Source organism: Macrotis lagotis, chromosome 4 (genome assembly GCF_037893015.1).
Source record: "Macrotis lagotis isolate mMagLag1 chromosome 4, bilby.v1.9.chrom.fasta, whole genome shotgun sequence".
NCBI classification, from domain to species: Eukaryota; Metazoa; Chordata; class Mammalia; order Peramelemorphia; family Peramelidae; genus Macrotis; species Macrotis lagotis.
In genome coordinates, this window is record NC_133661.1 from 204,744,218 (window position 1) to 204,761,382 (window position 17,165).

A 17,165-nucleotide genomic window follows, 5' to 3' on the forward strand; every position below is an offset into this window, starting at 1 on the left:
CAAAGGAACAGGAAAACTTTTGAATACATTTATTCAAACATCTTTTGTCTGGTGCCTTTCCCTTCCAACTAATTCTTTCTCCATCTTTCTCCTGGTCTATGACATTGTTGCAGCTATCAGTGATTTTCTTTCAGCGATCCGTCAAGTTTATCAATGCCTTAACTGCAAAAGAATAGATTATGAGAATGGAGTTCTCTAGTCATTCTGAATAGCATAAACCCTTAGTGAAAACTGAATTTGTTGGGTTTGGAGTCCCTATATCAAAGTTACCTTTAAGTTGTGTGTGTGTGTGTGTGGGGGGGTCCCTTTCAGTGAGACTATATTTTTCACCACAACCAAAGATAATCCTAGATCTCTCTTTTGAAGTCCACTTCGAGTAGGACTAAAGAGGCCAGTATGCTATCTTCTCTTCACCAATCTACCCAAGTTTCTTAGAAGAAGATAAAAGAACTGCAAGAGCTGTGAAAGGATGGAGACAAAATGGTATGCAAAGTTTTGAAGAAGTTAAAAATCTGGCAGCCTCTCACTGGCTTCTTTCGCTTATTCCTGGTGGACCTAGTGTTCTTATACAGTCTCTGGTTGTATGATCTACTCCTCTAGTGCCTCAACTTATTTTCCAGGTTCCCTTATTCTCCTCTGAATTGCACAGAATTGGATTGTATGGTTTTCCTTTGGTTCGCCTACCCTATTGTGGTCCAGATTCTCTATTCTATTCCAATATAGGCATTTTCCCCTCTGAGGTACTCCCATCTTGACTCAGTAGTATTATACTTTTCATATTCTCAAATCCTCTTATTCTCTTCCCTAATCCTGCTCTGTTCTCAGCCCTGACTTGAGGTTTGCTTCTTGGTTGCTGGGATGGGATCTAAAAAAACCTAACTGCCGGGGTGGCTAGGTGGCACAGTGGATAAAGCACTGGCCTTGGAGTCAGGAATACCTAGGTTCAAATCCGATCTCAGACACTTAATAATTTCCTAGCTGTGTGGCCTTGGGCAAGCCACTTAACCCCATTTGCCTTGCAAAAAAAACTAAAAAAAACAAAACAAAACCTAACTGCCAGAAGAGAGCCATTTTGTAAGCTACCAACTGAACTGAGTTAATTTATATTCTTAGCCTTTGTATTGATTTCTGTGTGGAAATCATCTGTTTTGAACTTAAAAAATTTTTTTTGAGGGAACAGTGATCCCTCAAACCAGTATCTTAAGCAGCTCTTGGTCAGGTAATTATTCCTGATCTTCAAGATGCTTCTTACCTGCAAAATCTTGTAGATGTTTACGTTCTTCTATGTTGTATTGAAGCTTTTCTAGCAATTCAAAGTATCGGAAGAGTGAATCTCGGGGCCAAACCACCTGCTCATCCTTGTCCATTTCCATCAGTCCAGGGAGATTCTGGTGAACATGGGTCTCCCAGTCCACTGAGCTTAGGGTCTCAGGGACTACTGTGGGCAAGAACTATTTTTGAGAAGCATGTCTGAAATCAGGGGTAGGTTAAGTAGAAGAGATGACCAAGAGATGTTAAGAGAATGGGTGAATGTAGAGATAAAAGGGCATAAGACTAAAGTATCAGCACCTTGATGAGAAAATTTCAGAAAGTGCTAGAATGTTTGAGTCTGAATGGAAGATAGTTCAGCTCACATGGGCTTTCTTGAGGAGCTGTGGTGTTATCTTTTGAGTCAGCTGTCTTGTTTTCAATAGGAGGTGCATCACTTTCTTCTATTTGTGGAGAAGCCTTGCTTATGGTCTGGGAAGAACTATGGAGAAAGGTTACTTTTATTGCTTTAGCTATATCTACAGAGTATGACTTTTGGTAAATTTCTACTTTCTTGAGTTTAGTTCTTTTTTAGGCCATGGGTAAGGTAGGATCCAAAATGTTCACAGAATCTAGGCCTGAGCACTTAGAATTTTAGTCTGTCAACATCAGATATCCGAAATTCATAGTCATATCCTTGTTTCCTAACACAGTGTCTGTCTTCCAAACCCATATTCATCATCACATCTATCATTCTCATACATGTTCACAAGTCCTGCTCTCCCATCTCCATAGTCCTATTGTTCCTCAATATCCCCACAAACACACTTTTCTCTCCTAAGTTCAATTTCTATGTATTCCCCAATCTTATTCCCTCTGTTCTGGTACATAGCTTTGGTTGTCTATTTCCCCAACATTCTTTACTAGCCCTTCATCTCTGCCCTCCCTCATTAATGCACACTCCATACCCAGTAATTTTGGACTTGGTTTTTCCTCCTTCTTTCTGGCTAAGTCTCCTGTTGATCAGAGAACAGAGAGTGAAGGGAATTGTACTGCAGTCTATCTATTAGAAAAGAGGCCAGAAAGAAAAAGGAGAGGAATAGAGAATAAAAATAAGGTCAGCAGAAAAACATTGTACATCCTAACAGCAACATGGGGTCAGTGATGATCAACCTTGATGGACTTGCAACAATCAGGGACAATTTGGGACTGTCTGCAATGGAGAATACCATCTGTATCCAGAGAAAGAACTGTGGAGTTTGAACAAAGACCAAGGACTATTACCTTTAAATTAGGAAAAAAAAATTATCTTATTGTTTGATCTTGCTATCTCTTATGCTTTATGTTTCTTCCTTAAGGATATGATTCTCTCTCATCACATTCAATTTGGATCAATGTATACCATGTAAATAATGTAAAGACTGGAAAACTGCCTTCTGGGGTGGGGTAGGGGGAGGGAAGTAAGATTAGGGAGAAAATTGTAAAACTCAAAATAAATAAAATATTAAAAAAAAATGGGGAGGGAAAGTTAAGGAACCTTTTGATGATTTGGCGCTTGAATGCATCAGCTTTGTGCTGCACTTCCAAATATGCTGCTTCCTCAATGAGCTCATTCCTGATTGCCTGGAAATTAGTAACTGCCACAAAGAATCATGAAAGAATTGGTTGGGTGAATGCTGAAACAGACTAAGAAAAGCTGGGGGAGGCTCAGCTACTTCCTTCCACATATTCCTACCCTTAATCACATACCACTGATCTTTTCCCTCTCTTACTCCCCAAGCTTCTCTGATCTCATAGGTCTCACCCACCCCACTCTAGAACCTTACTCACCCATCATAGCTACTATGATGTTACGGAAGATGATGGAGCCAAGCAACAGCCAGAGGATAACGTATATACTACTGAATGCTTTACTCAGGCCAGGAACTCTCCAGGCATCCTGAAGCAGTGCATACCAGTGATCCAGGGTGAAGAGGATGAACACTGTCACCAAAGAGTTGGGCATATCCCTACAGAGAAAAAAAAATGAGAAATAGGAAAGAATAGAATGGGGAGTAAAGAAGCTAGACTTCTTAAGAAAGCCGGGTCCCCAGAGTTATGTTTACTTTTGAAACATTTCTGACTTTTACATGTGGCTAACGCTGATCCTTGCCTCCTTTTCTGCCATATTCTAATAAAATCATTTAATCATTCTTCAGTTTGTATTTGGACAGGTACATTTTCTTATCTAAGTGAATAATTCAGTTTTCAACCTATTTAAATTCATCTTATTCCTCTCATTTGCCAAATTGACTTTTAATTGTAGTCTTACTCTCCACTGGTGGTGGTAGTTGTTTTTTGGTCATTTCAGCTGTGTCCAATTCTTTGTGACCCCATTTTGGGAATTTCTTGGCTGAACTACTGGAGTAGATTGCCATTTCCTTCTCCAACTCATTTAACAAATGAAGAAGTCAAGTTAAGTGACTTGCTCAGGGTCTAAGTAGTATCTAAGGCCAAATTTGAACTCAGGAAAATGAGTCTTCCTGATTCCAGGTCTAGTGTCCTTGTGCCACCTAGTTGCCCATTCTCTACTGAGGACCCCATCTAATAGATCTCCTACAAATTTAAAAAATCTGTTCTCTCTTTATCTTCTCAGTGTATGAGTAGACATGTGTTTAATGATACTGAATCCTAATGATAACAATACCTGATTCCAGTATAATGCTTTTTAAAGGTTGCATTTTGCTTTATATAATATTATGATTATTAATAATCAATAACTATATTTAAAGTTATTAATAACTTATAGGTGGGAAACTGGTGATGAAATAGAGTGCCATGCCTATAATCAGGAAGATCTGAGTTCAAATGTGGCCTCAGACTTATTTGCTATGTGACCCTAGGGAAGTCACTTAACCCTGTTTGACTGGGTTTCTTTATCTGCAAAATGAGCTGGAAAAGGAAATGGTAAACTACTCCAACATCTTTGCCAAGAAAACCCCAAATGGGGTCATGAACCCCCATTTAGTCATGACACAACCAAAACATGATTGAACAACAACTTAGAAGTGATCACTAGGGACACTAAAAAGAACCCTACTACTGAGAATACTGGGTCAAATTATGAATACTTTCTGGTAAGTTTAATGCCTTCTATATGGTATTTTTTTTTTTTTAGGTTTTTGCAAGGCAAATGGGGTTAAGTGGCTTGCCCAAGGCCACACAGCTAAGTAATTATTAAGTGTCTGAGACTGGATTTGAACCCAGGTACTCCTGACTCCAAGGCCGGTGCTTTATCCACTACGCTACCTAGCCGCCCCTTTCTATATGATATTGCAAATAAAGTCAAGATAACTTTCCCCAGGTTTAAATGAACCATCTATTGGCAATCAGAGAACATCCAAGCTCCTTCACAGGGGAAAACTGAATATAACTGAAGATATTAAGAATTTTGCTTGGTGTGTTCTATGATAGGTAACCCTATACCTTCAGAGTGACAGGAATGATAGAATTGTTTTTCTCTAGAAGCCTAGAAGTGGATCTTGTGACAATATTTGATTGTTATGGATGTCTAAGAAAGGTATACATGTATGTCTTAGCATTCTAGACTTTACCTGAATTGAATATTGTTCCCTAACCTATAGAGAGGTTTATCTGTTCTCAAGATCACAATACAATTTATTCTCCACTCCTATTATGTTCTCTACCTTATTATGTTCTTTATGCTATTATAACTGTGATCCCAGACTTCACCTCAATATTTGTTTTAGTTCTGCTCCCTAGTCCCACCCCAAGTTCCCTTTACCTCCCCCCAAGTTTGTCCCAGTTCTGCCTACGAGAAGTACATCTGGTATTCCAAGTCCTGGATGGTTGAACGAGTATAATAATCAAAGAAGTAGACACCAGCCAGAGCGAAAATGTAGAAGAAAATAAGCAACAGTGCCAGGAGGGAGGTCATGGTCTGGAGGTCACAATCAAAAAAATAGTTGAATTAGGCCAGACTGCTCTCTCTCAAACAACCCAACCCAATCCAGCCCAGACATCTGAAATTATGACCTTCACTCCCAGTTGTGGATCCATGCAACCCCAAATTGCTACAACTCAATCACCAATCTAATCCACTCCCATACAATAAACTATTGACCATATGGCCCATTCATCTCCTACACTTTCCTCTGCTTCATATTTGACTACAGTTTCCCACCATACCCCTTACTTGATTTCTGCAGTCACCTTAAGAGCCCTGACAAGGGCCAGGATGATGACTCGAATTTGGCGGAACCGCACAAACAGTTTGAGAGACCTCAACACCCGGCAGATACGTAACAACTGCAGCCACATTGATGTACCCGAGACCCCTACCAGCACAATGATCTCAGGAACCAAAGACTGTGGGCATCACACAAGTTTTGAACAAGTATTGTATTAGACAGGTTTTTTTTTGTTTTTTTGTTTTTTAGGTTTTTGCAAGGCAAATCGGATTAAGTGGCTTGCCCAAGACCACACAGCTAGGTAATTATTAAGTGTCTGAGACCGGATTTGAACCCAGGTACTCCTGACTGAAAGGCCGGTGCTTTATCCACTACGCCACCTAGTCGCCCCGGTATTATTCTTCCCCAAATATTACCTTTCAGACTGTTTCCTCATCCTCATCCTCCCCCTCCCCCCCAATCATTGAGCACCATTTCTAGATTAAGCCTTGGCCATCTCTCAGTTTTCAGAGAAACAGTAAAGTTGAAAGCAGCAGCAAAGCTTCCAAGTTTTTCTTTGTATGACCTCATATAATTTGCCCCAAATCATCACCTGTTCTAGATTCTTGTAGGCTGCTTCTTTTATTAAATCCTAGGCCCTTTTAATCTTACCATTACGGTGACAAAGAAGTCAAAGAGATTCCAGACACTTTTCCAGAAGACGACAAAATTGAACAACCACATGAGGATAATCTCCAGCATGAAGATAAACAAGATGAACCAAGATGCTACTTCTAGAGCCAGCATTACTGGTAACATTTTGACATCTCTAGAATTCACTAATTCTATATGAAAGAGGCAAGAAGCAAGAGTCAAGGATTTGCCAAATGACTTAATACAAAGATATTATATAAACCAAACTTGTCAATGTTGTTCCATTTTCCTTAAGCAACTAGGGTGATACTATGGATATAGTACAGCTTGGTGTATATAGTATATAACCTATCTCTGTTCTCTTAACTAGCTCAGACACTTACTAGTATTGACCTTAGGAAGTTACTCTTAGCTTCAGGTTGCTCATCTTCATTAGTTCCTACCTCAAAAGACTGTAGCAAGGATCAAATGAGATCATTGTAAAAAACATATTATAGGGGCAGCAGTGGGTAGAGTACCAGCCCTGGAGTCAGGAGGACCTGAGTTCAAATGTGACCTCAGACACTTAATAATTACCTAGCTATGTGAACTTAGGCAAGCCACTTAACCCCATTTGCCTTCAAAAACACCTTAAAAAAAAAAAGGAAGCCTGGGAATCAGGAAGCAGAGCTGTGGAGGGAGAACATTCCACCCAAGGTTAGGTGTAATAAGGTAAGCTGGTTTGTTTGAGGAACAGCAAGGAGGCCAGTGTACCTAGACTGAAGATTATGAGTTGCGATAAAAAGTGTAAGATGACTGAAAGGGGCAGGGTACTAGAGAGCTTTGAAAGCTCTTTGAACAAGAGAATTTTATATATGATCTGAGGTGATAGGGAACTCGTTTGCAATGTGGAGAGATCATAGCACATGAGTATTTATAGATATAAGTTCTAATAATTCACAGTAATACTCTATATGATTTTTTTAAGGTTTATAAAGTTGGAGAATTTTTGTTTTTAATCACAACAGCCTTGGGAGGTAAATATCTGCATTTTTTTAGATGATGAAACTGAAGCTCAAAGAGGTTTTTGGAGACAGCATTTAAACTCAGGTTTTGATTAAAATCATTCTTCCCCCTATACCATAAAATACAATTTGCATTTTCACTTATTAAAATCCTTTACATTTTGATGGTTATTGGATTAACACAATACTGCAAAGCTTCCTGACTAGTAAAATTCATAAGAATGTAAGGAATTCTATTACTGATCTGATCAGCAGTATAACTCATTCAGTATTTTCTGATAGTGACATCAAGAGAAATTTCTTGTGGAGGGTACTCTTTATGCTATCACCAAATACTGTTTTTTTTGAAAGGCAATGGGGTTGTGACTTGCCCAAGGTCACACAGAGAGGTAATTATTAAAGTGTCTGAGGCCAGCTTTGAACTCAGGTCCTCCGGACTCCAGGGCCAATGCTCTATCCACTGTGCCATCCAGCTGCCCCTGAAATACTGTTTTTATAATTCATTACATATCTATCATACATTGATTTATCTAAATTCATCTTGAACCCAAGGTCAGCCTGCATCACATCTTATTAGAAAAGTTACTTAAGTTTATTTCTGGATTCAGTGACCATGTCTAGGTTCATCCTATTTATAATCTTCATGATTTTAAAGCCCTACTATTCTGAGGCCTTGTGGCATGGAGATCTTGGTCCTCAAAGGTTTTATCTGCAGGCCACAGTTTCTACCATGTACATGTTGTTTCCCCATATAAGTGAGTCCTTTGAAGCTAAGGACCGTTTTCTTTTTGTTTCTCTAGCCTCAGAGCCTGTCACAGAGTAAGAATACTGAATATGGGGAAGGTAAATACAGTTTAGGCAACCAAATATAGTCACCTTAAAAGTACCAGTCTAATTATGTATAGATACATTCAGTATCTGCTGATGAATTATTTCATGTCAGTGAAAATTTATTAAGCACCAAAATGCTGGATACTCAAAAAAGAGGTAAAAGATAGTCCTTGTCTTCAAGGAGTTCACAATAGAATGGCATCACATGAAACAAAGGAAAATATAAAATATCCCTCAGTCTTGTGGTCCACTTGATGGTCTACTTTTGCTTCTGCAGTGACAGAAATCACAGTTTTTAGACTAAGACATTAATGTAACTGTTGGTAATTTACATGTTGGATTCTTGTCCAGTGACCAATGAATGAGTGGACATATATTACTGGAGAACAGAATCATGTCCATCTTGTCAATCTTATTATAAACTAAAACAAAAAATGAGAGGAAATTGAAGTTAAATGGAAGATTTACTCATATATCCAACCTAAAGAGTCTAATAAATTAAGTGAGTTGATTTTATTGTACATCCAAAGACAAGAAACATTTCATGGGACATTTAGTCATCTCATATTGAAGTATACATGATGAGCATTTGCAAAAAGACTACCATTAAAAATAACTATAGGGCAAATATCAACTGCTCATGGATAGGTAGAGCTAATGTAATAAAAATGACAATTCTACCCAAACTAAACTATCTGTTTAGTGCCCTACCAATCAAAATTCCAAAAAATTACTTTTAATGAGTTTGAAAAAATTATAAGTCAATAAAAAGTCAAGAATTGCCAGGAGCTTAATGAAAAAAAGTGCAAAAGAAGGTGGCTTAGCCCTACCTGATCTAAAATTATTATTATAAAGCATTAGTCATCAAAACTGTTTGGTATTGGTTAAGAAATAGTGGTGGACCAGTGGAATAGACTAGGTGTAAAAGCAGGAGATGATTATAGTAATCTGCTGTTCAATAAACCCAGAGTCCGGCCACTGGGATAAAAACTCCCTCTTTGATAAAAACTGCTGGGAGAATTGGAAGTTAGTATGGAAGAAACTTAGATTAGACCAACACCTCACACCCTTTACCAAGATAAGATCCAAATGGTTACAGGACTTAGACATAAAAAACAATACTATAAGCAAATTAGAAGATCAAGGACTAGTCTACCTGTCAGATCTATGCAAAGGGGAGCAGTTTATGACTAAGGAAGAGTTGGAGAACATCACCAGAAACCAATTAGATGATTTCGATTACATTAAAGTAAAAAAGCTTTTGAACAGATAAAACCACTGTAACCAAGATCAAAAGAAATGTAGTAAATTGGGAAACAATCTTTACAACTAATGATTCCAACAAAGGGCTCATTTCTAAAATATACAGAGAACTGAGTCATATTTTTAAAACAAAAAGCCATTCCCCAATTGACAAATGGTCAAAGGATATGCAAAGGCAATTTACAGATGAAGTGATCAAAGCAATCCATAGCTATATGAAAAAATGCTCTAAATCATTATTAGAGAAATGCAAATTAAAGCTTCTTTGAGGTACCACCTCACACCTCTCAGATTGGCCAATATGACCAGGAAGGATAATGATCATTGTTGGAAGGGTTGTGGGAAATCTGGGACACTATTACACTGTTGGTGGAGCTGTGAACTCATCCAACCCTTCTGGAGAGCTATTTGGAACTATGCCCAAAGGGCAACAAAAATGTGCATACCCTTTGACCCAGCAATACCACTACTGGGTCTATATCCTGAAGAGATGATTAAAAAGGGTAAAAACATTACTTGTACAAAAATATTTATAGCAGCCCTGTTTGTGGTGGCAAAGAATTGGAAATCAACTAAATGTCCTTCAATTGGGGAATGGCTTAGCAAACTGTGGTATATGTATGTCATGGAACACTATTGCTCTATTAGAAACCAGGAAGGCTGGGATTTCAGGGAAGCCTGGAGGGATTTGCATGAACTGATGCTGAGTGAGATGAGCAGAACCAGGAAAAACACTGTATACCCTAACAGCAACATGGGAATGATGATCAACCTTGAAGGACTCGCTCATTCCATCAGTGCAACAATAGGGAGCAATTTTAGGCTGTCTGCAAAGGAGAGTGCCATCTGTATCCAGTTAAGGATCTGTGGAGTTTGAACAAAGTTAAAGGACTATTTCCTTTAATTTAGAAAAAAAAAACAGATATCTTATTGTCTGATCTTGTTACCTCTTAGAATTCTTGTCTCTTCTCTAAGGATATGATTTCTCTCTCATGACACTCAATTTGGATCAAGGTTCAACATGGAAACAAAGTAAAGACTGATAGATTGCTTTCCATGGGGGGTGGGAAATAAGATGGGGGAAAATTGTAAAACTCAATATCTTTAATAAAAATTAATAAAAAATAACTATAGTTTATGCATCAATTTCTATTACTGAGGTAGAGAAATTCTACAAAGAATTGATAAGATTTAAAAATCAACTCAATTCTTATTAATTTCTATTTAAAAGCAAGCTCAGGAGAAGATAGTGAAAAATATGTTGGAAAATATGATTCGGAAGCAAGACAAGGGTAGATGGTATAGTGGCCAGAGCACTGTTCCTGGAGTCAGGAGAATAGTGGCCAGAGCACTGTTCCTGGAGTCTGGAGAACCTAAGTTCAAATCCAGCCTCAGACACTTAATATTTAGCTGTCACCTTGGGCAAGTCACTTAACCTCATTGCTTTGCCAAAAAAAAAGCCAAAGACTTATTATATATCCTACAGAAGTCTCATATTTACCTATTTAAAAAAAAATCCAATAAAACTTTGACAAGAGAATCAGGAGGTACTGGATATGGTAAGTAGCAAACACATCACAAAAAATGAAAGTGATTATGTTTTAACTGAAATTTAAAAACTGGTTATTGCTGTGGGAATATTCTGAATTTATGTAGTCAGACAAATGATGTGTTATAGTAAATACCAAAAACTAGATTAATAAAAATCAGAGGATAACATGACCTTCAATTGAGGCAGTTGCAACCTGATGTATTTAAGCAACCTGTTGATGCTGAAAGACAGGGAATGGTTAAAAAAATAGTGACAGACTTCTATCATTGTCTAAGGAAGTTTAACTGATAAAATCACCTTTTACAATGAGGTCAATTTTAGAAACCACATTAGCCAGCAAACACTTGAACTCTTTGCCAAGCAAAGAGATGTCAGTTAAGTTAAATGCCAGTTTAGAATACAAATCTGCTTACAAAATCTTACAGAGGATAGTAGAGGATTAAAAGCTATATTGCTCCACAAAACAAGAAAAAACAGTGGTTGGAAAAACAAGCTTACAAAAAGTTTGGTGAGAGATCCAACTAATTAAAATTATCTTGATATTTAATGATGAAACTTTAAGGACAAAAATTGAAGATACATTTAAGGATATGCTAGAGTAAGCTTGCATCGAATTTTCAGACCTGATTGTTAAATTTCAGTGGAAGCATTTCTGCCTCAGAAATCAACAAATGCTACAAATCAGAACTTGCTTGTTTTGTGATTGTCTTAGGTGGTGGAGAAAATAGAAATAATGAAGATTAAACTTGAACTATCCTTTTATTTTTCCTAGAGAGCCAATTTAAACATTTACCAATACCATAATTTTTTTCACTATGAATGATAGCAGAGGTACCATTTTTGGACTCTGAGAAACATTAGTCCCAAATACATTCAATAAGGAAGTAGAAATTACACAGAAGGAAACAAAGATGAGAATAGATGGACTGCCTGAATGTATACAGGAGAAATCTATGCTGGAAACAAACTATTAAATTTAAAATATCCTCTCCACTATCATCAAGGACCTATTTGCTAAATCAGAAAGCTTCCCCCTGCCCCCTCCCCCCAGTCTTTTAACTTCTGACACTACTCAACCACCCTTTCTTCCTGGGATACTTTTCTCCTCCCTTGTCTTCCAAGAAATCCTCCCCCTTGGTTCTCCTCTTGTCTGACCTCCTGAATCATATTCATATCTCAGTCAATAAGAACCTTATCTTTCTCTTTGTCAAAAGTCATTTCAGTTCAGATGACTGCCAAATCTATGTATCTAGGCCTAATTTCTCTCCTGACCCAGTCCTACATCCTGGATCCCATCATCATCATCTCAAATTTTATATGTTCAAAAGTTTCTTCTAAAAAATGCACCGCTCCTCCTTCCCTGTTTCTTGAGAGCAACATTATCTTTCTAGTCACTACAGACCACTTGTCCTCCTTGACTCTTTCCTTGTCCCTGACAACCAGTTATCTAGCTTACCAATTTTACCTTTTGTATTTTGCCCCCCCTTTCTCCTTTCACAACCATTACTTCTTTAGTCTCCTTGCCCCAAGTCTCCCCTTTCTCTAAACCATTCTATGTACAGAAGCCTAGGTCTGACTACATCATGACTCCCTGGTCAAAAGTCTTCAGGGACTTCTTGTTTGCTTCTAGAATACATTACAAACTCTTCAGTATGGCATTTAAACTTTTCACCATTTGACTCCCATTCACAAGCTGGCTACCTTCCTAGGCTGGGTTTTGTTATTTCCCCTTTTATATACTCTATGATTCCAATTAGCAGGTTGGTTGTCTCCTATGTTTGGAATGCCTAACTTCACCTATACCTTTATCACTATAGCTTTTTTTTTCCCTGTCAGTGCAAGTGTCATCTCCAGCAGAAGTCTTTCTGGAACTCTGAGGTCTCTTCCCTCTCCTTGCCCCCACAACTGTTTGGTGCTGTTTTCTTCTTCAACTTATATGACAATTATGTTTATATATTTTAGTTTGCCAGAAAAAAATTAATGACTTGAGTTCAGGAACTGTTTCAATTTTGTCTTTGTTCTCTCAGCCCTTCACATAGTGTTTAGTAAGTGTTTGTGGAACTGAAGATAAGTGTAGTGATTGTGATAGTACCTAAACTGCCCTAGATGGGATCAAGTCATCAGGCCTGGATAAATTACATTCCAGAGTACTGAAAGAACTGGTAGATATTATTGATCTGCTAACAGCGATCTCTGGATTATGTATAGTGTCCTTCCCCCTCACCAAAAAAAAATCAGTATTAAAGACAAGCAAATGTCCTGATTTTGTGAGCATTCCAGAAGGGAAATAACTTTAATAATCAAGAGCTCATGCCAGAATAGTCTCATTTTGACTAATAGATTAAGAGATTAGGGGAATTTAGTGTATATATGTATATATATATATATATATATATATATATATATATATATATAGCTTAATTTCAGCAACTCTCCATTTTTTTGGAGTAGATTAGAGAGCTATGGATTAGAAAAGTTAGGTGGAATCAACAATTATTGAATGTAAAGTGATTTTCCTTTGGTCCTTGGAACAAAGCATTTTGATATTTTTTTCCCAAATCCTTTGATGAAAGAATAAATGGTGCATTTATCAGATGTGCATATGGTATGAAGCTGAGGAGGATAACTAATATGATGGATGACAAGAGCTAGGACCAAACTCAACAGACTGAATCTAAGAGTATGAAATTCAATAAGGATCAATGTAAACTCACATTTTGAAGTATACAAGAACACTGTGGTATGTGCATGTGAGTAAACAAGGATCATCTGATAAAGATCTAGAGCTAAGCAAATCACAAACTTATTACTAGTCAACAGTGTGATATGGCAACAAAAAAAAAATGGAGGCAGAGCAACCTGAATGAAGGGAGTGATAGTCCTATCATATTTCACTCTGATCAGATCACATTTGGCACATTAAGTTGCAGGCACTATATTTCAACCAGAATACTGACAAAATGGGGAGCAGCTAGGTGAAGTCATGGATGGAATACCAGTCCTGAAAAGTCAGTAAGGCTCAAGTTCCCAAGTCAAATCTAGCTAGTTACTAGTTGTATGATCCTGAGCAAGTCTCAATCCTTTTTGAGTCAGTTCCTCAACTGTCAAATGGGAATTCCTAAGAAAATCCCTGAGATCACAAAGATTCATCTATGATTGAAACTGACAAAATGGATCCCACCCAGAGGGGAGCAACCTGCATAGATTGCCTCTGACCTAAAGCCAGAGGATCAGAAGCCATCCACCTGAATTCTTCCATTCTAAAAAGGAGAAAACTGAGACCTAAGAAGGCCAAGTGACTCATTTAAAGTCACACAGAAGTTGAAACCCAAGAGATTTAAACCTAAATTCTTTTCCTCCAGAACCACTATAGCACACTATAGATGGCCAAGAAGAAATGGTCCAAAGTGCCCAAGATGTTTATCTTGCAGAAACATGACACTTGACTCCAAGTGTCTGAAGAATCCAAATGTTAAGAGTTGTTCATGTTCTCAGATAGTAGGAGCAATAAACATTCGGAAAGTTAGACACTTAATATTCTTTCTTATCTGTGTGACCTTGGGCAAGTCACTTAACTCCACTGCCTTGCAAAAAAAAAAAAAGGAATGTAGAACTTCCTATTAAGAGTCATCTCAAAATAAAAGGAGCTGCCTTGAGAGATCTACTGGTTTTGATGTTCCTTGATCTTAATTTTTTATTCTTTTGTTGTTATTCAGTAAAGTCTGATTCTTTGTAACCCCATTTGGGGGTTTTCCTGGCAAAGATGTGTGGTTTGCCATTTCCTTCCATTTCTCTTCCTTCCAATTTCTCAGTTCTGTCTAAATTATCCCAGTTTCTTCACTTGGGTAATTATTCCAGATATATTTGTTAACCTTTAAATGTACTATATCATTCACTGCTAGGGATTCATATCCTACAAAAATGTTAAATGGCTTCTTCCAATAAATCAAATGATTATGTTGATAGCAGTTTACTCAAGGATTTGCTAAACTTGTTTTCCTTTCTTCAGTTCCCAATAGATTACTTATGCTTATTGAAACACTGTATTTTACTTTCCTAAGCCTTCTTGCCCATCTCTCAGGTTCTCCATGGTTTTATTCTTTTGGTATTCCTCATTCCAAGAAACTAATTTATCTGACCTACTTTAATACCAATTTGTTTCAGGAAATCCTAAACAAATTCAAGGGGAATTGTCTCCCAAACCCTTTTCTCCTCCAAACACTCCAGGGTCTCACCTATTTCAAGCATGAGTAAAACAGTATTCATAAAGATGAGGAAGATGATTAGGTTTACGAAGAAACGTCCTGTTTACCATTGAGGAAAAAAAAATGTTCAAAATAGAGTTGGGATTTTGAGGTTCAGGGAAAGAACAGGCTAAGAATTGGAATCAGGCTAATTTGGGAACTTGGGAAGCCAGGTCCATCATGGGGATATGATGGAGGAGTCTACTCTAAGGGGTACATAGGAGGGTAAAGGCTGGGTCAAATTAGGAAATTGGGTCCCATAGCCAGTAGCCAAAAGGATACTTTCAAGGACCCAGCCAGCCCAAAGAGAAATGGGGGCCCATGGATTATAACGCACTGTGAGTCGACACTGCTGCCTCTGAGCAAAAAGGATTCGACCATGACCAGGCCTGATACTGAATCGGACCAGTTGATGATGATCTCCTAGCATAAGTTTTTTTTGACGAGCAGGATCTGTTGTAAGCATGTTCAGGGGAAAAGTAGATAAAGAGATTATGAAGAAATCTACTCAGACAAGAGGGACAAATCAGATTTTTTAGACAGGTTGAGGTCCTTAACCTGAAGCAGTGAGCTTATCATGCTACTCTTTATGGTAATAAGGAACTATCAAATTACTTTTTCTTTCTAGATTGTTCATGAGTAGCAGTGCTCATTCTGAGAAATATGTGCAGCAGGTTCATATTTACAAAACCTTTAGTCCCTTTACTGTTAGTACTCTTAAGTTATATGGAATTTATTTGTGACCTAAAGAAACTTGAAGCCCCTGAAATCTGGCCAAGAGATATTATTAATGCAATTATTTTACCTAGCTGGGTCCAGTTTACTAAAATAAGCCCCCTCCCCTTGCCTGATTTCTAAGGTCTCTCCACTATTAGATTTCTCTCTGTCTCATTCTAAGTTGTGGGCTGTTTTGAGGACAGTAGCCCAGTGGGGAACAACTCGCTGACCAAGAAATTCTCGAAGATTATGTCGCGGTACAGCTTGGCTCAAGCCCCGCAAATGTTCGATGAGAGAAAAGGTATCAATTAGTCTCGAACGCACAGCATCTGCTCTGGATAACCCTTTTGGCTGAGAGGTCTCTTGGGGTTCATTAGTCTGTGAGGGGGGGGAAAAGATGTGTAAGTCAAGGACAATAACCCTATTTAAAAAAAAGACTGGGGGAAAAGGAGGCATTGAATCATGATGAATGCGGGAAGATGGGAAAGTTTTTAACCCTCACTCCCAATCACCTTCATCTTCCTCCTCCAGATACAGCGGCAGCCCCGACCCTAGCGCATTGCCCAGCAGGAGCAGCTGAGGCTGAGACTACCCGGTTTCACAGCAGTGGAGCTCTGAAACAGAAGACTAAAGATAGAAGAGGGAAGTTTCATAGCAATTCCCCAGTAGGATTGAGGGATCACCTGGATGATATCATGACAACACCAATCCGGAATCCCGGACTGGTGGCCAGGCTGGGAGAGAGGGATGGAGAAGAGAAATGAACACAAGAACGCGATCCGTTACAGAAAGACAAAAGACATAAAGGAGACAGGCATGAAAGGAAACATGAAAAGGGAAGACCTAGACAAAGGCGGGGGGGGGGGGGCGCATGGCAGAAAAAGGGAGAAAAGGAAAACAGTGAGGGTAAGCAGAGTTAGAGAGGAGGCAGAGTGGAGGAGACCACAGAGTCCTTAAGAATAGTTAGTTTTTGCCTTCCTTTGCATCCCGAGTGCTTTCCAAAGTGTCTAGGCACACGGTAGGGCCGTAATAAATGCCGGTTGGACCCAACTCAAAGATGGCAGAGGGGAAAGAGGAAAGGATGAAACTGGGGGAGGGGAGAGGAAGAAAGTAAGGTGGGGAAGCAGACGGGACGAGAGCGGAGAGGGGAGCCCACGGCCGGTACCGGGGGAACGGCCGTCTGGGGCGGGGGCGGGGGAGGCGCGGCGGACTGAGGCTGAACTGCGCCCGGGTCACTCCCTGACCCGAAGCTCTTCGGTGGCTCAGTCTCTCCTCCCTCAGGCCCTGCTCCCTGCGCTAAGTTCCCTCCGCTCCACGGTTCGCCGACTTCATCGCGAGGGCTCGCTCTGTCCGCTGAGGCCGTGAGAACTTGGAGGTCTCCCGAGCCCCCGCACTAGCGCCGTTCCCGAGGCCGGCAGCGAGGAGCCCGGCTCCCCTCCCCCCGCGCCGTTCCACGCAGCCGCGGCCCCGCCCCCGGCCCCGC

The 17,165-nt window shown here is 39.2% G+C and overlaps 1 protein-coding gene across 4 annotated transcripts; it reads right to left on the bottom strand.

Moving 5' to 3' along the window:
- Positions 1-14: 14 nt before the first annotated feature.
- Positions 15-17,152, bottom strand: LOC141522124 (cation channel sperm-associated protein 2-like). 4 transcript variants are annotated; one of them, XM_074235266.1, is made up of 14 exons: positions 16,927-17,152; positions 16,195-16,296; positions 15,913-16,060; positions 15,248-15,418; positions 14,957-15,025; positions 6,090-6,262; positions 5,461-5,616; positions 5,064-5,188; positions 3,079-3,257; positions 2,786-2,885; positions 2,217-2,264; positions 1,635-1,750; positions 1,253-1,435; positions 15-162 (listed from the first exon to the last, which is right to left on the bottom strand). In XM_074235266.1, exons 2-14 carry the CDS (start codon positions 16,198-16,200, stop codon positions 131-133), a joined length of 1,506 nt encoding a protein of 501 aa, XP_074091367.1. In that variant the 5' UTR covers positions 16,201-16,296; positions 16,927-17,152; the 3' UTR covers positions 15-130. The 4 variants fall into 4 exon arrangements, with proteins under 4 accessions (XP_074091367.1, XP_074091365.1, XP_074091366.1 ...); XM_074235264.1 differs by having other exon boundaries at positions 1,253-1,438; positions 16,927-17,151; XM_074235265.1 differs by having other exon boundaries at positions 1,253-1,438; positions 16,195-16,309; positions 16,927-17,151.
- Positions 17,153-17,165: the final 13 nt, after the last annotated feature.